Here is a 27,568-nt window from a genome sequence, read left to right as displayed (position 1 = left end):
TCAAATGGTGCCCTGGGCGAAGGGGAAGGACTTGTCAAATGTAGAACAGATAAAGCAAGAACCACAGCCACAGGCAAGAAAGTAACTGCATCCTTTATCTCTACCCCTTTCATACCACCTTAGGAAAACAGACTTAGGAAATCATATTAGGAAAGCAACTTTCAGGCTAAAAAAGAACAGACAAATCCTTCCTTAAAGTTCTAAGGCTTTTCTTCCTTTTCTACATAAACTAAACTGTTCATATATTTCAGTTAGACTGCAGTTATATAAAGACATACCAAGTTCAATGACTGAACACCAATAATGGGGAATGAGTCAAGGAAGAGCTGTATCACTATTGTTTTTTGCCATGTGGCAATAGCGATTGGATAATGAGCTCACTAAGTCCTTAAGATAAAGCTCTCCTCTGGAAAGAGAAATACCCTTCACCATTCAAGTAAGCTAAGGGATTCAAAACTGCTGAATATGAACAGTTACATGACAAGCCCATTACATACAAACATTAATCATAGTTAATGAGATAAAAGCTTTCCTAACGTGTGACATTGGGTAAGTGATAGATCAGCCATCCTTTCAATGAATGTGCCAACAGCTATGTGATTATTAAAGGCCAACTGCCATCACTGTCCAGGAATGGAGCAAACGGAGATTAGATGCACTGCACTGACCACAAACAGTAGGATTTCTCCAGCAGGATTCATGGAGGTGCCCAAAGAGCGCTCACAGTATTAAGTTCTCTATGTCTTACTTTGCCACTGCCATGAGCTGGCAGTCATGACAGAAAACTCTTGAACTTGTTTATTCACACTTGTTTAATCCTGATTCTACACACTGACTCAGCCTGTGGGGTTAAGAAGATGGATGAGAGGAGCCAGGGCCATGAAGGGGTCAGGGTCATGATGTCGCTAGATCTCATTAACTACATCACTCAAGACACCAGTCACTCCAAAGGTCGCTCCAACTGAGGACTCTGGATAGGTAAAGGAAAACCAGTTGGATGAAATGAACTGATTTTTCTTAGAACTGACATCACCTATAAAAATAAAACTATATGAAATTTGATTTCTAGAGCCACATATACGTACTTGTTAAGTTAGTTTGAAGAAATGAAGAATTGTTGAATCACCATATTGTACACTGGAAACTAATATAGCACTGTATGTTAACTAGCTAGAATTAAAATAAAAGCTTTAAAATGTTTTCAAAAGAAATCAATAAAATTTAAAAGGAGAAATGAAGAATAAATCACCTATAAACTCTCAAGAAAAAATAGATAAACATTGCTAAAGGGGCCATCAAAGCCTAGTTAGTTAGTCCATGAATTAACAATTATTGTGATTTCTTACCTTGTCAAGTTCGGACTACCATATATGTTAGCTGGTATAAAAAGGTAGAGAAAAGGCTAGTATTCACAAAACTATCACCACAATTAGAAAGCTGAAAAACTTCTTTGTGGCAGAAAAAAATAATGTTTTTAATTTATTTTACAGAGATATTATAAAATAGTTGGCAGTAAGACCCTTACATGAAAACATTCAAGAAACCACAATGTTACACTGCGGAAGGAGTTACTAAACATGTTTGCAACGTAGATTATTTCTATTTCCTGAGTACATGTGCAAGTCATTATTACGAGACATCCAAATTCCTAATACTTTGAAGAAATAAAAACTGAAATTATATTACATCTTATCCAATTTGACCAAATTATAGAGCTATTCATTTATATGTGTGGTATTTCTAACTTTTATTTTACTGAAGCATTACACAAAATTTAATCCATTTCATAGACTATTATTAAAGTGATAGTGTTCACAAATAAAAACAGTGGAAATAATGTTTATTTCTGGCGGTATTTTTTTTATTTTATTACTTTTCTATAGTTTCTAGCCTTTCTAAAATAAGAATATAGTACATAATAAGAAAAACATATGAAAGTAAAATACAAAATAAAGAAAAGTAAAACAAGCAAACAGATATTCACAGCAGAAAAGGCTTTATAGTAATTTAGATAATATTGGTCCGAAGAGAAGGGAAATGTAATATTGCTCTAATATACACCCCCTTATGTATATAATTATAAAATACAGGTGAAAATATTTTAGTAAATAGCAAACAGGCATTTTACCTAATAAAATACTGTATACACTAAGTATAAGTCAAATATATAAGTAAAAAAATAATTTGTTTCATTTCCTTTCTAGATAAACAAAACAAAATCCAATTTATATGCTAGAAATTTATATTTGTTTGTTTTCATTAAACTTAAAGAAACCAGAAATACTGGTCGAGAATGTACATAATTTTTCAAAAAACACCGCTTACCTCAGACCCTAATGCCTGAATGAAAAAGAAAAATGACTTAATTACATGGTGACAAGGTGAATAGGGATTGCATAGATGTGGATACATAATCAGTTAATTCCTTAACAGACATGTAAGATTAAGGAAAAACCTCATTTTACCATTAATATTATCAATTACTCATTGTCAACCAGAATTCACATGAAGAAATGGTAAAAAAAAAAAAAAAAAAAAAAGTCTTATCAGGGCTAAGAAGAAAGTTGGAGGAAAGGCCGGTTAAAAAGACTGCTGCTAAATTTACTTGACATCCAAAGTTGGCGGTTCTCAGTTTTCTGGATGCAAATGTAAATGATATGTTAGAAATATCTTTTTTCCAATAAACACGTTGACCCTTTATACTAGCTCAGTTCGATTTCCCTTTTCTGGAGGACAAATGATCTAGTCCAACCTCCTTACCTTAAATTCAAGAAAACAGACCCAGAGAGATTAAAAGGTTTCCCCAAAATCATGGACTTAGTTAACAGGAGAAAAAGGCCAGAATCTGGTGCTTTCTGGGAAAAGAAATTCCCAGAATTATCTTCTCTCTACCTTGCTGTCTCATGAAACTGACTCCCTTATTTGTCATCTCAAGCCTGCCTCTCATCAGCTGGGAGCTCTGATTAAGTCAGTTCACTTCTCAGGACCTCAGTTTCTACTTTTGAACAAGAAGACTGATGACCTCTAAAGTTCCTCCAACCTGCCAGCTTCTAAATGCATGATATTATGATGACCTGATTCACCCGAAGGTTGCTTTTTTTTTCTGATTTAATCCTACATTCATTTCTTATGAGAAAGCTTCCATTAATGCCCCTGTAATTAACATCAAACCCAAATGGAATGAATGGGAGATTTTCTTATGCACAGGATAAGAACCCTTAAATAAGAATGAATAATGATAATATTTCCCAGAAGACAACTATGGCAGCCCTCAAGTATGATTAACTAGACCACTCCTTGTCTCTCTTTCTCCACAGAAATAGAACAGTTCATTTGCATGTCATCTGATATAAAGAGAGATTCTAGCATATAATGGGTTATTACCATTGGGTACTTCATTAGCAAAGCTGTTCCTTATGATGTGACAGAAAAGAAAAAGACAAAGTAAATTGAGATTCTTACATCTCTATTAATGATACACACATTTGAAGATTAGATCCTATCAGCTTATCCATCAAAACTAAAGAACCAAACAAGTACTTAGGAAGGGTTTTGCAAGTTGACCCCTTTCTAGGTAGTCCTGTTTAACAACAGGCTTTTGAGAGAAGCTGCTTTTAAAAAGAAAATCCTATATGAATATTAAACACAGCATTTCTCCCCTTCTTTTAAGAATATTCAAAGCAGACCCAGGAAGAAAACAAAAATAAATCAGGCTTTCTATCAAGCTGCTCTTGAATCTGGACATGTGGTTCCTGGGGAATTATATGTTATAAATGAGGGGTTGGGCTACAAAATGCAATTAATTTAATTGCTTATAATCTCAAAGGATTTCAAAATAAGATGTGTGAGACGTATGCACAAATGGGATTTTTCCAAGGACTTTTCATGAAACATGATAATACTAAATTTAAGGACATTATTTCTACTTATGAAATTGCTTGTGACTAGGAAAGTGATGAGGATTATTTTGCAACTGAACAGTTTACCAGCACTGTTTTGTTACTTTGTTTCATTATTGTGGAGGCTGGTTTTTCCTTTGAGGAAAAACATGAAGCAAACCCCTACAAAAATATGTAGTTGTACATAATTTTTAAAATTCTCTTCTGACCACATCATCACATTGGTTCAGGTTTGCCTATAATTCCTTAAGATCCCAAGAAGGAACAGGTACATGATGATCATTGCCCCACATGTAAGGCAAAACCTGCAGCTTCCATCTACTGGTCCTTTTCATTCCTCAAAGGTCAACAGAACAAGTATGTTCTCTTTGTCTTGACAGTTTTTGATGTGCTTGGTGAGAACTACAGACCTACCAATGTCTTCATTGCTCCTGGCTGAATAACCCCAGTTCCTTCCACTTTCCCGACTTGTGACAGTCTTAAATCCTGGATCTTTCTCTTCTAGAGGTATACCAGGTTTAATGGTGAATTTAAACTGACACTCAGAACTACTGACAATATTTCACACATTTTCTCAGCAGTAAAGAATCAAACTGGCTTACATTTCTTAATCTCAACTATTAATGCAATTTAGAGTAAGAGACTTTCAGCCGCCAAATAATGGACCCCCATTCATTATCATGCATTAGGGACTCTTTAGTCCCATGAACAACCACACCCCTTTTAGATTAACCTCTCCTTCCCCTTAAGAAATGCCTATCATTACATTCAAAAATCATGATGGAGCAAAATCAAAAATAGAAAATTTCACAGAACTGTATGTAGTATGTACCACATGTTGAATTTATGAATTTCAAACTATGAATTTGTAAGTCTGATTAAGTAGTTTTAAGCAGATCATGAACAATTAACAAAAATATGAATTCATCAGTATTTGAGCAAAACATTTAAATATTTAAGAGTTACAAAATAAATTATTCAGTTCCTAATAAGATATCTCTTATGTATATTTTACTGTCTACTTAAAAGAGTTGGACAGCTTGTTTATTTTAATTTCTAATTTTGAGTTCTTTACAAATTCATAGGAAGTTGTAAAGATAGTACAGAGGTCCTTGTACCTTCACGCAGTTTCCCCCCCAATGGTTACATCTTATATAATTATTCTACTACAATACCAAAACTAGGCACTTGACATTGGTACAGTGTGTGTGTGTGTGTGTGTGTGTGTGTGTGCGCGCGCACATGTGTGTGTGTGTGTATACATGGTTCTGTATCATTTTACAACATGTACACATTTGTGTAACCACCATCAAAATCAAGATACACAACTATTTCATCACTACAAAGATCATTACTTGTTCTCCCTTATGGTCACACCCATGCCTCTATGGCCCGTCATCCCTAAGTCCTGGCAACCCCTAATCTACTTTCTATCACTATAATTTTGTCATTTTGGAAAGGTTATATAAATGAAATCATACAGCATGCGACCTTTTAAAATGGCCTTTTCCACTCAGCATAATGCCCTTGAGATCCACCCAACTCATTATACCAATAATTCATTCCTTTTTATTGCTGAGTCGTATTCCATGGTATGGATGCTTTGTTTAATCATTCACCTATTGAGGGACATTTGAGTTGTTTCCATTATAAATAAAATTGCCATTAAAAATTGTATATAGTGTTTTGTGAAGATACAAGTTTTCATGTCTCTTAGGTAAGTGCCCAGGAGTGCAACTGTATAGTAAGTGTATGGTTAGTGCCCAAAGAAACTGCCAACTTAATTTTCCATAGCGGCTGTACAATTTTACATTTGCCTCAATAATGTATGAGAGATCCAGTTTCTCTGCCTTCCCACCAGAATTGGGTAATGTCACAATTTCATTTTTATTTTATTTTATTATTTAGTTATTCAGGTTTTTATTTGAGCTAAAGGTACACAGTGATATCTCATCCCATTCTTAATGCGCATCCCCCTAAGACTAGTGATGTTTAGCATCTCTTCATGTGCTTGTTTGCCATCCATAGATCCTTTTTGGTGAAACATCTCTTCCTGTCTTATTCTCATTTTCTAATTGGATTGTTTCAGTGAATGTTGAGTGTTAATGTCAGAGAAAGACAAGCATCATACGATTTCATGCATATGTGGGGTTTAAAAAATGATACAGATGAACATTGGCTGGGGGGGTGGAGAGAGAGGCAAACCAAGAAACAGACTCTTAACTATAGAGAACAAACTGATGGTTACCAGAGGGGAGGTGGGCGGAGAGACAGGTTAAATGGGTGATGGGTATTAAGGAGGGCACTTGTGATGAACACAGGGTGTTACATGTAAGTGGTGAATCACTGAATTCTGCACCTGAAACTAATATTACGCTATATGTTAACTAACTGGAATTTAAATAAAAACATGCAATGAACAAAAACAGAAACAAAACAAAAAAGAAAAACATGTTGAGTTTTAAGAGATATTTACACATTATAGATATGAGTCTTTTATCAGATATACGTTAAGATATATGTTGTTTACAAATATGTTCCCCTAGAATATTACTTATCTCTTTATTCTCTTAACAGGATCTTTTGGGGTGCCTGGGTGGCTCAGTCAGTAAAGCATCCGACTTCAGCTCAGGTCATGATCTCACAGTCCGTGAGTTTGAGCCCCGCGTCAGGCTCTGTGCTGACAGCTCAGACCCTGGAGCCTGTTTCAGATTCTGTGTCTCCCTTTCTCTGACCTTCCCCCGTTCATGCGCTCTCTCTGTCTCAAAAATAAATAAACGTTAAAAAATTTTTTTAAAACAAACAGGATCTTTCATAGAATAAATGTTTCTCATTTTAATGAAGTCACATTTAGTTTTACAGTTTGCATTATGGCATCATGTCTAAGAAGTCTTCACCAAGCCCTAGGCACCAAAGGGTTTATCCTACCTTCTAAAAGTGTTATAGTCTTATACTTTGTATTTAAATCTATGATCAATTTTTAATTCATTTTTGTATAATGTGTGTGGTTTAAGTTGAGGGTTTTTTGGGTGTTTTTTGTTTTGGTTTGGTTTTTGGTTTTTGGTTTTGTTTTTGTTTTTTGTTTTTTGGTGTTTTTTTTTGCCTATGGACATCCAATTGCTCCAATATCACTTACCGAAAACACTATCTTTCCTCTTTCAATTCATTTTAAAATTAAAAGCAGTTATTTGAAAGTCAAATTGACCAATGCTAATGATACTACATACTGGACTTAGAAATTATCAAAGTCAGCAAATGTCTATGAGAAAATGCATGTCAGTATGTTTATAATTCTCAAGAACTCTAGAAATATTATAAAGGTATCATTATTATTATCATGCTCCGTTTTCTATAAAACTTAGTCAAGTTATCTTTAGATGTTAAATGATAGATGGCTCATCTTACAAATTGGATTCTTCATCTTCAAGCTGCTTTGGCCTGCAAACATGTCAATAACAACTGAAAGTGATGAATCTTCCTGATACTGATATTTGACAACTAGGAACTGTACAGAGAAAATCAAATTACCTGAATAAACTAATGAGCTCTCAAATGTCAATATATAACTAAATAAAAAGAAAGAAAAGATTACCCTTTCTGTTGTTTCTTTTCTTTAATATCCCATGAATCACAGAATTTTAACACCAAAACAAAGCTTTCGACTTCACCTAGCCCGGTGTCAGCATTGTATCTATAAAAGCAGATCACCATTTCTGAGTAAAATAACTAAAACAAAGGCTAATGATTTCCTCTACACATTGAATGATTTTGTTTAAAAGAATCAAGGAGGACTCCTACCTTAGTGGTGAACAAAGAAGACTCTAGAGGAAGGTTGCCTGAGTTCAAATCCTGACTCTTACTGCTGTGTAAAACATTATGAGCTAATTCTTTGGGCTTCAAATAAAATAGAGAGCAAATAACAGGGTTATTTTGAGAACTTATAAATCATAAGGCATTAAACAAGAAGCCTGCCATTTAGTAAGCAGTAGCAATTCGTATTATTCATTTTCTACCCAGAGAAATCATTCCACTTCTGCACTTCTCTTAACAGAATCAACCCCTTCTTCCTTTGAATCCCCTCAGAATGTCAGCCAGAGGACATACCACATGTTGTATCAATATGTTAACACACTGTGACTCTATGAGTCATGCCTTACTCTGTGGTGGTGGTGGTGTTGTGGTTGTCAACTGAAGTTTTAAAAAAATACGTAATATAACGTACACCATCTTAACCATTTTTAGGTGCACAGCTCAGTAATGATAAGTATATTCACACCGTTGTGTAACGGATCTCCAGGTCTTTTTCATCTTATGACAATGAAACTTTATACACGTTAAACAACACTTGTTCTAAATATTTGTATCCTCAACACCTAGCTGTATACTTAGCAGTTAGTACTGTACAAAAGTATAGCAAACAGAATTGATATCATCCCAAGAACCCATCTTCATGACTTAAATCCTTATCAATTCTCTTTTGGAATGCCATCTCTCCTTTTTCTGATACCGACTTAATTCATCGGCGTAACTCAACACTCATCCTACTGTACCTTAACTTGCGGTAGATCTCCCCACCCATGAACCCCCATGCTCCCATCCAACACACACTGTGTTTAACAAATCTCCTTAATACCACACTTCCAAGTAACACTCCTTAATCAAAAACACCAAAGGACTGCCTTAGATCTTCAAGGAAAATGCAGTAAGCTCCTTAGGATGTTGACTCATTACCAATCTCTATTTCCTTATTTAAATGATCTCCCTCTACTCCCCTACATCCATTTTCCAAATCAACATATGCTCATTTTCTCCCACACCGGCCAAACACAACCTTAGGCCTTTGCTTTTATACTTCTCTCCAGTTTCCGAAGGCCACTTGCATTCATATTGATCCAGAAGCATTTGGTGCCACTTTGACCTCCAATGGCATGCTCTGTCAGAAGGCCCTTACCCTACACCACAGTGGAGGGTCACGTGATGAGGCTGCCCAACCCTCTCACTAGTAACACAAGGACCACTGAGACCTGGATCTCTTAAACCACTTTCAGTTCCTAACAACTAGAAACCCAATAAAGATGTTTTAAAGGACTTAAGGAAAAATACTGAATATGCTCACTCAATGTGAATAAGCAGAGAAAACAAGGAAGAGAAAAATGAGGCCAGTTAATATATATAAAATGGTTTATATTAAATATGACTTCTGGGGCGCCTGGGTGGCTCAGTCAGTTAAGCGTCCGACTTCAGCTCAGGTCACAATCTCGAGGTCCGCGAGTTCAAGCCCCGCGTTGGGCTCTGAGCTGATGGCTCAGAGCCTGGTGCCTGCTTCTGATTCTGTGTCTCCCTCTCTCTCTGCCCCTCCCCCGTTCATGCTGTGTCTCTCTCTGTCTCAAAAATAAATGTTAAAAAAAAAAATTAAAAAAATAAATATGACTTCTGTTATGAAAACAAAATAGTTACATTATATTTCCATTCAGAAACTATAAAGTTTGTTAAAAAAATCTTGGTACAGATTTAGATGTTAGATAACCACATTAAAAAACATAATGATTGCTTTTATAAATACTTGTATAACTAGGAAATGGCCTGATTTTCAGGGGGAAAGGTATAGATAATAAAAAAAAAAAACAAAAAACAAAAACAAAAAGAGCTCCTTCGCTGCTTACATGTTAATGTAAGCTGAATTCCCAACCTTTACTTGTGATGCTACCCAGTGAGCCAAAGACAAACAGCCAGACTTTTGGAGCCTGTAATCCAGGGTGACAACCTTGTTTGTTGGCCTTTTGAGGATCAGTTGTACAGCAGGTTTAGATTAATCAGTGAATACATGATTACAGATGGTAGATTTTCTGCAGAAACAAAATAAACATACCAAAAAAAACCTGTTGGGATTCACCAGGGTCTGGGCCTATGTATCAGTCTGTCTGTCACGTGGTCAAAACACCTGTCTCCCTTACAATCCTAGCTTCATTTCTACCCAAGGCCCAGAAACACTCATCTGTTGCTTTCTGAGCAGCCCCAGGAAGGTAGTGCTAGGAACTTTAGAGAGATAATAGAAATCACCCCAAGCAGGAACCCAAATTATTTCTTGTAAAACATCTATCCAATTGCCAAAAATGTATAAATATCTCCTAAGTTTTCTTAAATGGTGGTTGGGAGTGTTGTTTTTGCTTTTGAAAATAGCTTAAAGAGAAAAACCAATTCCAATGATACAGAGTAAAACACTTTATCAATTTTACAATAGAACCTCACCCTTTGGCCAGTGAAGCCACCAACTGCCACAAGAGGAAATTGCAGAGCTGAATAAAATTTCACGTACTGTTTTCACTTCTATACTCTTATAATGAGCTCACCATATACACCCACTCATGCATGAAAGAAGTACAGTCTCCTTCATGAAAAGATAGAAACATTGTGGGGGCTGCATGCGAACAGAAACGTGTATTAGACGTATCAGAAACTAATTCAATCTAAAGAAGAAAACTGGAGACCCGGATTCTGCTGAAACACAAATCTTGAGAGAAAAGCTTATAAGTTGCAGCCCAAAATTACGTTTTCTAGGTATAATGTCAACCGTATCAACTTTTATTTACACACTAATCAAAAGCTAATAAATTGAAGGCTTATACGTGGGAAATCCTCCAAAACCTTGACTTTTTTTTTTTTTAACCACATCTGAACAGTGTTGCTGGGGTTGAAAACCAGCACTAACCAGAGCATGTTTTGTATTGACCCATCTTGGCATCATTATGAACAGTTTTGATTGTCACTCCATGGATAGTATTCACATATTTGCAGACCTCAGGACAATACTGTTTTCAGAAACAATCTTTTGAGAAAGGCAAAGGACATCAAGATTTCACTTCATTTATGTGCTTTCCCTGGAGTCAGGGTTAACTCATGTTAATTTGAGTGACTAGCAACTTGAGACTTGTACCAAAGAGGGGTTGCATGCAGTCAATTCAATCAACAGAAACCTGATATCAAAATACAGCATACCTATTTAAATAGACCATAAATTCAAACATGTCCCCCAGCAGCAGCAATTTCACACCTTCACTTGCGAAGCTTAAGGAAACAACATGTATTTGAAAGAATTTGATGGAGTTTCACAAAATTAAAAGGTACACACACAGAACAGCCCAAAATAACACAGATGTATGCATGTGCACATACACACGGTTCCACAAACATCTGTTTTCTGATACCAAAATGTTTGCTACTTTGTCTTTTGTTTCCAGTTGAATTTTTTTTTAAATAATCTCAACACCCAATGTGGGGCTCAAACTTACAACCCAAGATGCAGAGTCATAGGCTCTATAGACTGAGCCATCCAGGAGCCCCCAGGTAAAGATATTTTAGATTGATTGATGCCTATACATTCATGGCTTATAATACATTCTACTGAGTTTACAGATTTCTTTTAAACCAGCCTCAGACCAGCACTGTGGGTGTGGGGCAGAACAAAATCTATAGAATGCAAACAATATTTGATTCTCAACATTACTTTCCTCTTAATACTATCTGTTAGAAGGGATTATTCTTGTCTTAAGATTAATGGCCTGTATTAATTTGCTATAGCTGCCATAAGATTGGGTGGTTTAAACAACATAAATTTATTTTCTCACAGTTCTGGAAGCTCAGAATCTGAGATTGAGGTGTTGTAGGGTTCCGTTTCTTCTGAGGTCTCCCTCCCTAGCCTCTCCCTTTTTGCTGTGTCCTCACAAGGTATTTCCTTTCTGCACTTGTCTCCCTGGTGTCTCTCTACATGTCCAATTTTTCTCTTATAAGGATACCAGTCTGATTGAATTAGGACCTAATGTAGTGGCTGCATTCTAACCATTCTAATGGTTCTACCTTCAAATAAACTCACAGTCTGAGATACTAAGGGTTAGAGCTTCAGCATATAAATTTGGGGGGGAACACAATTCAGCCCATAACATGGCTCAAATACTTTGGGCTATGAACATTTTTCAGCTATTAATATTCCCTAACCTACAAAAAAAAAATTCTGAATTCTTTCTTAAAATTTGTACAAATACAAATAGAAAAATCATGAAGAAATCAGTTGCACCTACATTCTTTATGGTCCAAATCTACGAATATCAGCTCCAGATTGACTCACTGTCTCTGATGCATTAAAAAGGATAGGTTTGTTTGTATGTTTATTTCTTTTAGGATAGTTATGGTGTGATAACTTCAAAGTTACATGTAAGTTCCTCAAAAAGTGAAACAGATTTACCAGCCATATGACAGCAATTCTATCCTTAGATATATACCCAAGAGAATACCCAAATGAAACCAAATTTCTACACAAAAAAAACTTGCACAGGAATGTTCATAGCAGCATTATTCATAACATATAAAAAGTGGAGAAAATCCAAATGCATATCAACCAATGAGCAGATGTATAAAATGGGGTACATCCATTCTATAGAGTATTATTCAGCAATATAAAGGAACGCAGTACTGATACATGTCACAACAAGGATAATCCTTGAAAACATTATAATAAGGAAAACAAGCTAGTCACATAGACCATATACTATATGATTCCATTTATATGAAATATCCAGACTAGGCAAATGTACAGGGATGGAAAGATTAGTCTTTGCTCAGGGCTGAAGCAGGAGGGTTTGAGAGGAATGGGGATTGACTGCTAATGGGTATAGGGTTTCCTTTAAGAGTGATGAAAATGTTCTACATCAAATTGTGATGTGGATTGGGCAACTCTGTGAATGTACTGAAAAACAATGAATTGTACACTTTTAATGGCAGATTGCATGGGAAGTGAATTAAATAAAGCAGTAAAGCAATTTTTTTAAAAAAGTTCTCCATGGTTCAACATTTTTTGAAATTTAATTTATTTTGTGTCTTTATGGAATATAAAGGTAATTTGCCTGGCTAACATTCATTTGCAGCCAAAATAAAATGAAAGAAAAAGAAAAAAGTCACGTATATATCAACTTGGAAATATCAAGAAACTACCTTGTGTTCATTTTTAATGCCACCTGTGACCTCTATTACTAAAGTCAGTCTACTTCTGTAACCTCTCTTCCTTGTACAGATAAAACATCAATTTAGTTGTGGATTTAAAGCAAACAGGATCATTATGTTTGCAGAGTGTTCCATAGCTTTGCTATTCTAGCAATCTGTGACCTATAAATAATGCAAGACCTTTTCCTTGTCTAAATGACTTTCTTGCAGCATGAGTCTTGATACACAGAAACAGAAAGAAAGAGAAGAAAGAAAGGAAGAAAGGAAGAAAGGAAGAAAGGAAGAAAGAAAGAAAGAAAGAAAGAAAGAAAGAAAGAAAGAAAGAAAGAAAAACAAATCAACCCACAGTCATGGAATTCCATCTATTTCTAGTTCCCCAATTACATTATAAACCGCATCTATTCTCTCTTTTGTAGTTGCATCAAAAGCCACCTTTTAAATATTTTGCCATTTTGTTTTTATCAAAGCAAAAGTCTATCAGAGCTAATCTGAAAAGTTTTTGTATTTTGCTTTCGAAGTAAGGAAAGCAAAAAAATATATATATATATAGAGAGAGAGAGAGAGAGAGAGAGAGAGATCGGTTTTATGTGACCCCTGACCTTTGAACCACAACCTCCTTGCCACTAAAGCGTTCAGCACCTCATTTAATCTCCCCTCTCTACAGTGGCATAGTGCTGAGAAAAGGAAACAGAAAACATAATCTGGGGACTTCATCAATTTTTCATGAATTTTCATTTAGGCCAGAACCCCCTCTTACCCTGGTCGATAGATCAAGCTGCTGTCATATATTTACCACCTGGGGCTACAGCTGATATCTCTAGGGGTTACCACTGACTGAGGCTATATCACAGGCAGCCACAAAATGTGTAAGGACCCCTGTGCTCCTTCTGCTCCAAACACAGGGACAACTGGTGTTCATGCTGAAATCCTATCTGCATCAGCTATGCCTCCACTCTCTTGGGCTCACTGGAAAACTGTATTAACATCTTCGGTGCCAGGTGCTTTGGTGGGAATCCCGCAATTCTGTTTCCCAAATATGTAAAAGTTGCTTTCACCTGAATACCTTTCTTGAGTTCAAGTGATTTGAAAAGTACTTTCTGGATTGCTTTTTTTTTTTTTCTTTACAAACTAAGAGGGAGAAAGCAAACATGAGGTAAGTGATTGGACACTCCATATTCAATGATGCCCTCTTGAATGTTTTTTTTTTTCCTCAAGCGCATTATTATGTTACATAAAACTGAAGTTTGTATGAAAGGAAAACAAGAAAGTGTTTTTACAGTATGGTAAAGAATGGGCTGACTTCTCTACAACCTGCCAAGATAGATGGTTATCAATAAAATTGCACATTTCATTTGACAGCAGAAACCAAGATTTTTGAAATTAAAAATGAAAATCAAGGCGAAGCAAAGAGTCCAAAAATTACCGTATTTTTTAATCAATAATCTTTTCACAATAAAAGTTGTAACAAGTTTGCTACTTATCTGTATACTCTTAATCACCTAGATACCAGAGATCAGTAATTCTCAACTGATTTTGACCCCTCAAGACACAACTGGCAGTCCAGAGACATTTTTGGTTGTCACAACTGGGACGGGGGGGGGGGGGGGGGGGCGCTGTGTGGGGGGAGCGGGTCTTATTGCCATCTCCTAGGCAAAGGCCAGAGGTGCTGTTAAACATCCTGCAATGCAGAGCACAGCCCCACAACAAAGAATGATCCAACCCCAAATGGCAATAGTGCAGAGACCTAGATACCTTGCTCTAGTTCCCTCACAATCCACTCACAGCTAAATTCTTGGGAGAATGGCAGCATTTGCCACCCCAATTCCACCGCTGATTCATTCTTCAGCTGACATGTTCCCTTTCCACTCCTAGAGCCCACAGGTACTTTTTATTTAACCATCACATGACATTTGCATTGCAAAATACTTTTTCTTTCTTAAAATTGTTTCCTTTTCTTGTCCCTTCACTCCCCATACGCCATCACGCTGATACCTCTCAGAGCCTCCTGAGCCAGTACTTCTTTCCTTTTTAATGGAACATGAGATATGTTTGCCTCGAGGTCTCATTGGTATGTCAAACAATACAGCCAAAGCTCACCTCAATCTCCTATTCCCATTTCAGTTGTTGCTTCTCTCCTGTACCCGCCACCCCTACGGATGTAGCACTATAGACCTAGTCACTCGACAGAAACAAAAACAAAAAAAAACCAAAGAAGCAACCACTGGGAATCATCTCGTATCCCCTGAATCCCTAAACTGACCATAAAGTGATATGCCTTATAATTTCTAAATATGACTCATACTATTTCCTTCTTTCAATCTTCACTGCTATTTTCAGTTCAAAATCTGATATATAGTCTTTTCTGAATGATTTGACAACTTATTGACTCATCTCTAACTTTAATCATCATCTCCTTAACCCAATTTTCAATTCTCTTTCAAGGACTATTTTACGTAACAAAAAAAAATCTACTTTCCCAACTTATGGTGCTCACCAATCTTTCAAGCTACCTTATAGTTCTCATACACAGTGTTGCTAGGCTTCCATTCCTTCCTTTACTGGATGAAAAAGAGATGTGTCATAATTGAGCATTTAGGTTACGTGTTCTAAATTATGAAGGCTAAACATGTACCTCATCTATCACTATTGTTGTATCATTTTATTTAAAAATATATACCTTGGTAACAAATAATACTGAAATACCACAATGCTTTGACCCAAATTTCCATATTAATACATTTTATGAAACACATAAGGAAAGACAGATGACTGATGATCTAATGTGAAAGAGATGAGTAGCATATAAATGGGTATTATTTGATCTTGTGTTGCCTCAAATGGCATGAACTGTTGACACGGCATTAGAAGAAAGAATTTTATTCACTAGCTAAATCCAATTTAGAAGCCTTCTTGTTTCCCTCTCTAGGTCAAAAAGTATTTTTAGAATTTCTCAAAGCTCATTGATTTAAAAATAAAAAGTGCTACTGTCACATTACACAAGAAGAAAATCATGGTTTAAAATTTTCCTCCTAAAACAAGTGTGATTGATTATTAATGACACAAGTAGGAAAGCGAGCAATCTTTAGATTAAATAAAAACACAAGATGAATGCATGTAGGGAAGAATTTTAACAAAGCTAAGGTTCAGGGGAAAAATGTTTATAGCTGCCCAACAATAAAATGACTGGCAATTTAGACAAATTTTAATATTAAGAAGAAAAATTAGTTGAAGATTAAAAACAGATATTTGTTGCTGAGTAGATAAAATTAAAAAAAAAGCATTTTAATTAAAAATTCTTTATTGCTATTTATGGAGTAGGCCAAATTTCAATTAGAGTGTTTTCCCAAATATGGCACAATTCCCTAAAATTAAAATTAGACTAATCAGGATCTGGTCTTCAAATCTCCATTAACTTATTGCCTAAGTCTTCGTCACTTAACCATCACGGGCTTCATTTTATCTATAAAATGGGAGAATAATGCCGATAACATTTCCTATAAAGGGAGGTGGGGGGGGAAATCAATGGAATTTGACATTGAAATATTTCAATGTGTTTGAAAAATTCCAGGAATAAGATATTTCAAAATAAAAATAGAAGAGTCAGGAATATTTATTTTTGAGGTTTTTGTGTGTACATTTCAAATCTCACTAAGCTGCATCTAATTTAGCTACTTTTTGAAGTCAATTATAAAAATGAAATTACCTGGGGCCTTGTGCAAAATAGCATTGCTAGCTAAGGTTCTAATGCCCCTATCGCAAAGTACTTCACAAAACAAATTTGGGTTTTAGAATTCTTGTAGCCTTTCCTGTTGGACATACACATTTCAAGCATTAGTGTGTTTCAGATTTCCTGGTACAAACTGTAAATCAAAAGTTCAGACACTTAAGAACAAAAGCTTTCATCTAGGTAGCTGAAGAAGAAATCATATGATTTTATTTACTAAAAGATGCTTCCCTGTGTAAAGCTGACGTATTCCAGAGAATTGCAACACACATATATGCAAGTTTCCCAATCCAGTTTGATACCATGTAGCACATGAGTATAACTACCAAGTTTAATTACAGACATGAGACTTTGAGCTATTATTTTGCACTCCCTTCCCAGCTACATAAATAAGTCTCGTGCATCTTGAAGCATCTCAATTTTCTTATCTATGAAGACCTACTGGTACAACCAGAAAGGTGAAGAGTAAATTTTTTACATCCAATTGTTACCATCTTATTAATGATCAATTCCAGATAAAATCTTTCCACAGAATAGCTAATATCAAAATTTCATGGTACTGTTTAAATTAGGACACAAATTTGATCCTTACCTATAAACCATAATAATAATAATAATAATAATAATAATAATAATAATAAACAAATCTATCATGTATTTTAATACATTCTGGAAAACAATGTATGAACTTATGAAGGCAATGTTCACATAGATGCAAAGCATTGACCTCTTGACTTACTAGTGCTATTTGGGCTATCTGCTGAACAAATATATATATATATATGTATACATATATATATATATTTTTTTTTTTTAAGTGCCAGAGGTCAAGCCTTTAACTATTGCTGACTCCCAAGACTGAACAAGACCCTTCCATGTATAAACATTTTGTCCTTATTAAAACCAGGTTTCTTCCCTGATGAGTTTTGTTGGTAGAAAAAATAAACAAATAGAGTTGCTGTCATTGTTCCTGTATTCTCCCCTACACACCTAGGGTAGTGATTCCTGAGTTCAGACTGGAAGTAATAAAAGAGTTAATATAATCTAGGGAGTATATTCTTTTTAAGGTCGTTTGTTAAAAGTTAGATTTAGCAATACTAACATAATAATATAATATAATATTATATTATATAATATAATATAACATAACATAATACGCTATATATAGATAAGTAACACAAACAGGTATAAAATACTGGATTTATGCCCTATATTTGAGGCCACGTTAGACATAAATTTTGCATTTCAAAATAGCTGACTTTACGGGGCGCCTGGGTGGCTCAGTCGGTTAAGCATCCGACTTCAGCTCAGGTCATGATCTCACAGTCTGTGAGTTCGAGCCCCACATCAGGCTCTGTGCTGACAGCTCAGAGCCTGGATCCTGGTTCAGATTCTGTGTTTCCCTCTCTCTCTGCCCCTCCCCTGCTCATGTTCTGTCTCTCTCTGTCTCAAAAATAAATAAAAACATTAAAAAAAGTTTTTTTTAATAAATAAATAAATGGCTGACTTTAATACTTGATTATATCTTTCATTAATAATTCCAATTTTAAATATCAGCATCATTGCCACTTTGCTTTAATGTAAAAGCATAATTTCCACTTTGATTCAATATAAATAAATTTACTGTAATACCATAGCTTGACATTCTTTTGACCAGCTTTCTTTGGAGAAGGCAAAGTAAAATTATGCAGTGTGTTGACTTTTCTTCTTTAGGTATTAAGTAGCCACAGGGACAAATCAAAGCTTACTAAAAATAAATCAAAGTTAAAGTGCACGCCATTTATAAGATTCATTGTGTTTACTTACATGCCACTTCCAGAGATGCATTTCGACTCACTGCTTCACCGAGATAGTTCCTTGCAACACAAACGTAGCTTCCTTCATCAGGTTTGCTTCTGCGCCCATGTACAATGCGCAAGAAGAATAAGGATCCGCTGGGCAGAAGCATCCTGTGAGACCGGGGATCATCCTTGTCAGTCTCCACCCGCTCACCATCCTTGTACCACTCAATGGTGGGCGTTGGCCGGCCCTCTGCCTTACAGTTCAAAGTGGTGGGCTCTCCCTTAGAGACAATGACATCTGAAGGGTGCTCCACAATCCGTGGCGGGAAGTCTTCCTGGCGAAGACGAGATCCTACAAACAGGACAGAATGAAGACAAGCTTTAACATTTCCTTATCTATAGCTCTTGTTTGGCTTAGGTTCACATTGAAATCCCCAATTATTCAAAATGCCCTTATTACTATTTTATTCATGCTTCATTCTTTGGTTCTTGATGCAGCTCCTAAGTCGTTGCCAGTCCTTTGCCGAATGTAATAATATACCATTACATTAATATGTTAATTCTGATGAGTTAGGTTTAAATTTTCCATGAATTGTGACATGCAAAAGTAAAAGAGAATATGAGATTTTCTGTTGGGCACTAAGAAGAGTAAGATTAATCTCCTATCCTTGAAGTGATTACTATCTACTGGGGGACAAAGCCAAGTGGGCAACTATCTAGAATATACAATGCAGTGTATCATACTGGCATTGTGTCATCAGATTTAACATAAAAAGATAACCCACAAATTATATACAAATATTAACTCAATTTAACAGATAAGGAAGCATCTCAGGAAATGACATCAATTTCCCAGAAATGTAGAGGAAATAAGCTGATGAGGCAGGATTTGAACTCAGGGATATATGACTGAGGAATTCAAGTATAAATCATTATATTAAAATAAAATAAATGTTGCATGGAGGTCCAAGAAATGCATTACAGGAAGAGAGTGGAAAAAGAAATGTTAACTTTAACTGGATTATAATGAGGCCTCCCCCAAAAAGGTGACATTTAATTGAGCTGTAAAGAATAAAACTATGTAAATAGAGGGGAAAAGACATTCAAATTGAAGAAACAATGTGAGAACATGAGAGTATATGCATAAATAATATATTTCATAATCAGGGAGGAAATTGATATGGCAGGTGGGGGTGAAGGGTAGTTTTGGAGCCCAGAAAAAAGGGCTTTAAATAACATGCTAAGGATTGTGATCTTCATTCTCTATGGCTAACAGATTTTGAGGGGCAGTGACATGACTATCTGTATTGGATAGTTTTGGTGCGCAGTATAAAAGATAAAGAGCAATGGAGGCAAAAGGAGAAAGTTACTTAACTATTCTGGAGAACAATAAAAAGAACTTGACTTTGAGAAATGATGCTGAAGGTAGAAAAAAGAAGACAGAGGCATACCATAAAATAACCCTTGACAGAATCTGCTATCTCACCATAGAGTCAGGAAGAGTTGTAGGCACCAATGACTTCCTTGTAAGTACAATGAAAGGGGAGCCATTAAGTGGTAGAAAAAATAGGAAGAAAACAACCTGTTGGTATTTTGAGATCAAAATTTTCATAATGTGTTGTTTTATATATTTTTAGTTTATAAGGTGTCACTGGCCATTATTTGTGAAAGGGTCTTACCAGCTCTTGCGCATAAATCTAACAGAGATGGTGAAAGAGATAACCGTGTCAGTTGGGGTGCCTGGGTGGCTCAGTCAGTTAAGTGTCAGACTCTTGATTTCAGCCCAGGTCATGATCTCTTGGTTTGTGAGAGCGAGCTCCATATCAGGCTCTGTGCTGACACTGTGGAGCCTGCTTGGGATTCTCACCCTCTCTGTGCCTTTCCCCTGCTAGTGCTCTCTCTCTCAAAATAAATAAATAAACTTAAAAAAAATAACCATGTCTGAGACCATAATGATAGTCTAGATACAAGTTTTAACATTTTCCAACCAATCATCTAATATTAGCACATTTCAGCTTCAAAAATAAATAAATCTGAGAAATATTAACTTCCCAAGGTTGTTGAATACAATTTGTTATCTCATCAGATCCAAGAAGGAACTTAAACATTACAAGTGCTGGGTACCTAAAGCAAAAGAGTACAAAGGTCAGAATTTATTTTTTTTTTAAACGCACTAAAAAAAACCCAAAGCATATAAATATGGACAGGTAATCACCTTGTGCATCACAATAACAAAGGTTATATATATATTGAAAATACTGGATCACAAAAGCAAATGAGGAATTTCAAGAATATAAAAAGTAAGATGTATTTTTAAAAGAAACTATCAGAAAAGATCTCAAAGTATTTAAATATGAATGTCTAATCACAGTGGCAAATCAGTAACATATTCCCAAATGTAAAGATCTGGTCTCAGAGCCATACAATCTGATCCTAAAATGGAACAACAGTTAATCTTACTCTTCATGTAACAGGCATATAGGCTACAATCACCTTGTTTAGATACCTTTCTTGTTCTCTAATTTGCCACGTGCACTTATCTGCAGCCCCCCTATGTCAAAGTTGTTCTGTTATTAAAGCTAAGCAAGTCAATCATCCATGTTATTAGAGTGCTCTTCACTTTATCAAATAGTTCCCCACCTTATTTGGCAGTTGGCCCAGATAAGGCCTGCAAAGAACCTGAAATACACAAATACTTATTAAATAAAATAGAAAAGAATGGACTTATAAAAGGAAAAAAGGCAAAATATCTAGCCCCCTTAGCACTTACACCTAGAATCCAGCATGTCCAATAAGCCCTCAGAGAATTTTACCTATTAATCACTATAGCATATGTAAACCTAATCTGGTGTTGTCACCCTTGGATATTCTTCTAGTCATTGTATTCCCACTGTTATAAAAACTTCAAAAAGACATCTACAATCTAAATGGAAGAGGTAAAACTATCCATTAGAAGAAATTATAAGAGCAAATTTTCATGACCGTGAGTTAAGGAAAACTTTCTTGGACACCAAAAGCACAGGCAACAAATCAAACAGATAAATTGGACTCATTGGATTTAAATATTTGTGCTGGGGGGGGGGGGGAGGGAATCAAAAGAATGAAAAGACAACCCACAGAATCAGAAAGAAAATATCTGCAAATCATATAGCTGATAGGGGACTTATACCTAGAATATAAAGAACTCATAGCATAATAAAAAAAATGCAAAAAAAATGCAAATAACCAAATTTTAAAATAAGCAAAGGATTCGAAATAGATATTTTGCAAACAAAGCCAGACAAATGGCCAATAAGCACATGAAAAGATTCTTGACATCATTAACTACTAGGGAAATGTAAATCAAAATCTCCAGTGAGACATACTTCACACCCAGAAGAATGGCAATAATGAAAAAAAAAAAAAGTAAAATAACAAGTATCGCCAGGGATGTGGAAAATCTGAAAGCCTCATACATTGCTGGTGGGAATGTAAAATGGTGCAGCCACTTCGGATAATACTCTAGATTTTCTCAAAAATTTTGGAATTAACATATGACCGAACAATTCGACTTCTGGGGATATAACTCAAGAGAAAGGAAACCTTATAGCCACACAAAAACTTGTACATGAGTCTAATGTAATGTTCATAACAGCATTATTCATAATAACCAAAAAAAAGAGAGAACCCAAATGTCCATCAACTGACTAATACATGTTGTACATCCACATAATGGTATATTATTCAGCAGTGAGGAAAGAATGAAGTCCTTATACACACTGCAACATGGATGAACCTTAAAATCATTATACTAAGTGAAAGAAGCTTATCACAAAAGGCCACATATTACATGACACCATTTATATGAAATGTCCAGAAGAGGAAAACAGAGACACAATGCAGGTTTGTCATTATCTAGGGTGGGGAATAGGAGTTGGATGTGAAGGGGTATCAGGGTATCTTTTGGAGGTGATGAAATATTCTAAAACTGATTACGGTGATGGTTGCACAACTCCGTGATAATAATAAAAGCTATCATATTGCACACTTTCGATAGGTGAGTTATGTGGCATATAAATTATTTCAGTAAAGCAATTTTTAAAAAGTTATGGGGAAGGCATTGTGAACAAGCTTAACATAAGGGGTAAGAATTCATGTTCACCCATGCCAACAATTAGGTTATTATCTTCATTTATAATTCTTGTTTTGAAATATAATCATCAGGTCAGCAATATCCAACAGGGCATAAAATAAAGCTGAAAGGTTTCACCATATAGGTTGATAGATACACAAACAAAGACAGACATGTAGATCTACAGAAATATATCTAAATTTTAAGATGTTTAAAACTGAGGGGATTAATTCTGAACTCCCTTAAATTCAGACATTATGCAATATAGCAGTGACCTTAAGATAGATAAGCTTTAGGTAGGTAGTGAATTCTTTAAAATTGTATAAAAATGGGTACTCTTGTGTGGGCAGAAAAGGAGAATTGTGAGGGGACCAAAGATTTCATCAAATTTGCAAAGAGGTCTGGGTCTTTAAAATTAGGAAGGACCACTAAACTACTAGGTATGCTACATTATTGGGCCAAATAACCCAATTATTTCGTTTAAAAAAAAAAAGACAGCTGAGTTGTCAGCCAAACTTAATGCGGATTCAATACTGAACAGTAGAGGGGGCTGTACTTTACATGAAGTGTCCTGAAAACTGTTGAACTTTGACATCCAAAGGCAAATTGGAAAATACAGGACTCCCAGCCCAACCCAGGACCTACACAATCAAAATCTGCACCCCCTCAGGGATGCCACTGCAGGCAAAGTTTGAGAAGCATTGTTGTAACCAGTTTTTGCATGGCCCTCCCCTAAGAATGTTTTTACATTTTTAGTGTTGTTAGAAGACTAAGGAGAAGGAGGAACAATTAAAAAGAAGGTAGAAGAGGAAAGAGACATCATGTGGCCTAAAACGTTGGAAATATCTGCTGATACTTTACAGAAAAAGTTTGCCAATCTGCTTTAGAGTACCTGTTTGTCACTTTCCATTAATAACTAATTTTTTCACTTATATTTATTTTATATAGGATCATAAAACTGTTTTCTCCAGATTTCAGATGGAAAAAAAAAAAACAACTTTGACTGCAGTGTTAATATTGCTCATGTAATTATTTGGGATTCTTATACGAACAGATCGGCTAAGCAAAATATCAGATTTACCTGCAATTCTAACTTTACTTGCAGCAAGTCTAGACACCTATTTATTTCAATTATTAATAGGACAATCACCTAGTCAAGTGTTTTTTTTTAATTTTTAATGCTTATTTATTTTTGAGATAGAGAGAGAAAGAACATGAGCAGGGGAAGGGCAGAGAAAAGGAGACACAGAATCTGAACCAGGCATCAACACAGAGTCCAACACAGGGCTCGAACCCACGAACTGAAATCACGACCTGAGCTGAAGTCGGATGTTTAACCAACAGAACTACCCAGGCACCCCAGTCAAGTTTTAATTAAAAGCATTTTATTCAACTTTCTTCATCTCTTATTTAAAAAAAAAATCAGAAAATAGTCACAGGGACTTAAAGATGAAAATCCAAATGTTTATTGTTGCTAACCATGAAAGTAAACTATAAAACAGCCAAGTGACTTGTTCATAATTAAAGAGCTAACAGAAACAGAATTAGAACTTAAGACCTTTAATCCAAAATATTCAGGATTCTTAAAAACTGGATGTAAGAATAAATAAAGAAAGCACATTACGACTACCCTAATTCCAAAACCCTCCTCTAAGTTTGACTGAAATGAGTCAGATAGATGCCTCTAATCACATTTTCCTTGGTTTTCAAAATGTAATTCTCAGACTACCAGCATCAGCATTACCTGGGATATCTCCTTAAAATGCAGATTCTTGGTCCCCACAGTGAACAAGAAGCATCAGAAGTTACAAATGGAAGAGATCTAAGACACTCATTTTTGGTGCTGACCAGGAGAAGGTCATGCCCTCTGACCTGGTCTAAACTGGTCTGGAAAGTCATGACTTATACCTGGCAACAAATTAGTCAGGTGCATGCAGAAGCATCTTTGAATGAGGTTCTAAGCACCCAAAATTACATAATGGATTTTTTCTGCTTCTCAGGGATTCTCAAACAATGATTTTGAAATGATCGTTGGTAAAATATTTAATAAAAAAACAAACTGAGTAGTTTATTTGCTCTTCAAATGTTAGAGAGTTGGAGTAGAAGTATAAAATCCTAACTCATAAATATATTTATAAATATATTTAATATATTTATAAATATATTTAATATATTTATTTAAATATATATTACTCAGTGAGTGCCAGAGTAACTTTTGTTTTTAGAGTGACTTCAATTACACAGTATAATAAAAGAGAATAAAGCACCTAGAAGAACACTTGTTGATTTCATTTCACAGGTAAACTGCTCCTTCCTCATTGTTCACTTAGAGTATAGTATTTCCTTGAACTAAGCTTTACTTTTCACTCATATTTCACTCATAGTGAAAGCTATACTTTTCACTATATAGTCATATCTGGTCAAGTTAAACAACACAAACTTTTCTGATTTTTTTTAAAAGGCAGAAGAAATTCTTGGCAAATACACTCCCTCCAGCCAAATTTCTGTGCAGCATCTGTTGTTGTTTTTTCCTAAAAACAGACACAGTACTATCTCCTAGTTAATAATAACCATGTGTTTTGCTGTTGTTGTTTTCTTTTGTGTGTGTGCAAAAAGTACCTTCATTAAAGCATAGGAATAGGACACTTGGGCAGAAAGCTGCACTCTGATTGTGAGGAGTGACTGATTATATATGTTTAAGTTGGGGGTATGCAGGTAGAGATAAAGGAAGTCTCTAAAGGAATTTCATATGTTAAAGAAGACTTACAGGATCCTGGAAGTCTGGCTATTGTCAAGCTAAGGTTGATTTTGACCTCTAACAAAGCATTAAGACAGTTATGAATATTTTCAAAAAAAATCCTAGTAAGACTAAACCAGCAAGGTTCTCTCCGATTACTCAAATTTTGAATGTGACCAGAGATACTTCCTGAAGTTTTCCCTCCCTCAGAGAGGTGCATAGTGCTACATGAAAAAAATCAAGGCTTCCTGACCCATCACATTGAGGAGGAGGTCATTGTGGAAGGAAAAAGGGATATGGGTTATTAACCAGCAAATATTTATGCTTCACTTTACCAGGTGCAAATCAGAATACCAAATGACTCATCAGCCAGTTTGGATGATGAAAAGAAATTACACATAGACTACCAGGACATAAGTGAGCACCTTATTTTTTTTCTCTTCTATAAACAAAGATTCCCCCCCCCCCAATATTTCCTCCTTAAAACCCTAATCACAATGCTAAGAGTTGATGTTTTCTGGGTTCATTCTTGCATTAATGTTTTTCTGCACGGTAAATTTTAGCTAGACCAGGTTGATCCCTTTATACTAGATTTCAAAATGAGTTGTTACTGCTTTCTATTTTGCCAAAATAAATCCTATCAAAATTTTCTCCATGGAAAGCAACGTATCTCAGTGCCACTATAAACTCCATCCACACTGATTAGTGAGCTAACATAATTTGTAATGAAATGGAATTGATCACTCCATCAAGTCTGTCCTTGTAACTTTTCTATCCTTGAATTCTTCATGATGAATAAATTCTAGTATACTTCCTTTATGGGGGGGGGGGAAACAGATCATTTTTCCCTCCACGTAAGTCCTATACATGATAGGATGTGGTGAGCAAGTCAATATTCAGGAAACACAAAAACTGTTTTATCCATTTAACCTTAGTAAAACTCTCTCAGGAGATGACCTGATTTGGCAATGAATTAAATAAATTTATAAGATTTTCATTCCTTCTGGAAGCACAGCAGTACCATGTTAAAAATAAGTTTAAATTAAAATTGAGAACTCCAAAAACTACTTATTTACTATAAAATTTCTGTATGGCTTTTCAATGTCATAAAACTAAAGGGCAAAGTATATGAATGGGAAGTGACAAGTATAAAAGATGTTTCTTGTCAAACTTAACAGGTAACCTTGATTCTGGAAGTTTCAGTTATGCACAATGGCATCCAGCAGCATCCCCATTATCCAGTTTTCTAGGCCCAACAGGAAGAAGATGAAGCCACGAAAGACCCTCTCATCTCAAATCCCCACATTACAGATGAGAAGAAAAAAGAAATAGAGAACCAAAGAACTGAAGTTTTTCTCCAAAACTGAGACTACAAGAACTATAGTTACCATATCTAGGAATACAAGCTCTGTTTTTAGGATGAGTTTTCTTTGTCCATTATGTCTCTTTCTTAGCCATATTTTTTTGGAAATTTAAAATGGAAAGTCCCAACCAAGCACTAGATTTCAGTTTATTTTTGTTTTGGCTTAATTGATCCCCCCCCCCCCGTCATTGTATGCATTAGGTATATGACCTTAAGCAAGTTACCTAAACTTTCTTATAACACTATTTTGTCATCCTAAAATTGAGGCAAATGGAACAGTAAACTCCTACAAATTCATTGTTTCATAACATGACAATGGCTGTCACATCATAATGGACATAACGACAAGAGAAGATAACAGGTAGCAGGCTTAGATTTACTAGCACAGAGCAAATTTTTAAAGATACATGAGGTAGATTAATGCTCATACTTTTAATAAAATATAAATTAGAAAGTTTGCCTTGATAGGTCTATCAAAAGAAATGGCTAATCAAATGTTTTCTTAGGGAATGCTCCAAAAGTTAACAATGCTTTAAAAACTTTTGTTTAAAAACTAGCTCATGTAACCCTTGTAATTTATTCTTATATTTCTATGAAATTTATTTCCATGGCCAATAAATACATGGTTCTAAAAATCATTTTAACCAAAAACCAACTGCTAAGATAGGGATGCTTATCTTAAAAGTAAATATTTTATCTATTATGTAAAATACAACCTTAGTCAAGATATTTAACATTTCTTTCCTTATTCAGGGTAAACAGGTTGCTATTTTAGGGGAAAGCAACTGAGACAGATTTCATAAAACTTTTTCTCTGAATTTCACAAGTGTATGTCAGGGCTTTATTTAAGTACTCTTAAAAGAAATTGCTGAAGATACTAAAAGTGGAACACATTTTCCATATTTTTTTCCTCCACCTCCTTACGTTATTTAGTACCTTCAGTATGTAAGTTTTAATTG

General features: G+C 35.3%; 1 protein-coding gene across 17 annotated transcripts in view; it reads right to left on the bottom strand.

The window, feature by feature from the left end:
• The window catches only part of ROBO2 (roundabout guidance receptor 2), a 601,494-nt gene that overhangs the window by 517,055 nt on the left and 56,871 nt on the right, over positions 1 to 27,568 (bottom strand). For all 17 annotated transcript variants that reach the window (XM_053220676.1, XM_053220671.1, XM_027077544.2 and 14 more), the window contains exon 2: positions 18,424 to 18,750. In XM_053220676.1, coding sequence (XP_053076651.1) covers positions 18,424 to 18,750 — 327 coding nt within the window. The remainder of the gene's footprint in view (positions 1 to 18,423; positions 18,751 to 27,568) is intronic.

The sequence above is a fragment of the Acinonyx jubatus genome, chromosome C2 (genome assembly GCF_027475565.1).
Source record: "Acinonyx jubatus isolate Ajub_Pintada_27869175 chromosome C2, VMU_Ajub_asm_v1.0, whole genome shotgun sequence".
Classification (NCBI taxonomy): domain Eukaryota; kingdom Metazoa; phylum Chordata; class Mammalia; order Carnivora; family Felidae; genus Acinonyx; species Acinonyx jubatus.
Note: the sequence above shows the minus strand (reverse complement) of the source record. Positions and strands in the feature narration are given on the sequence as shown.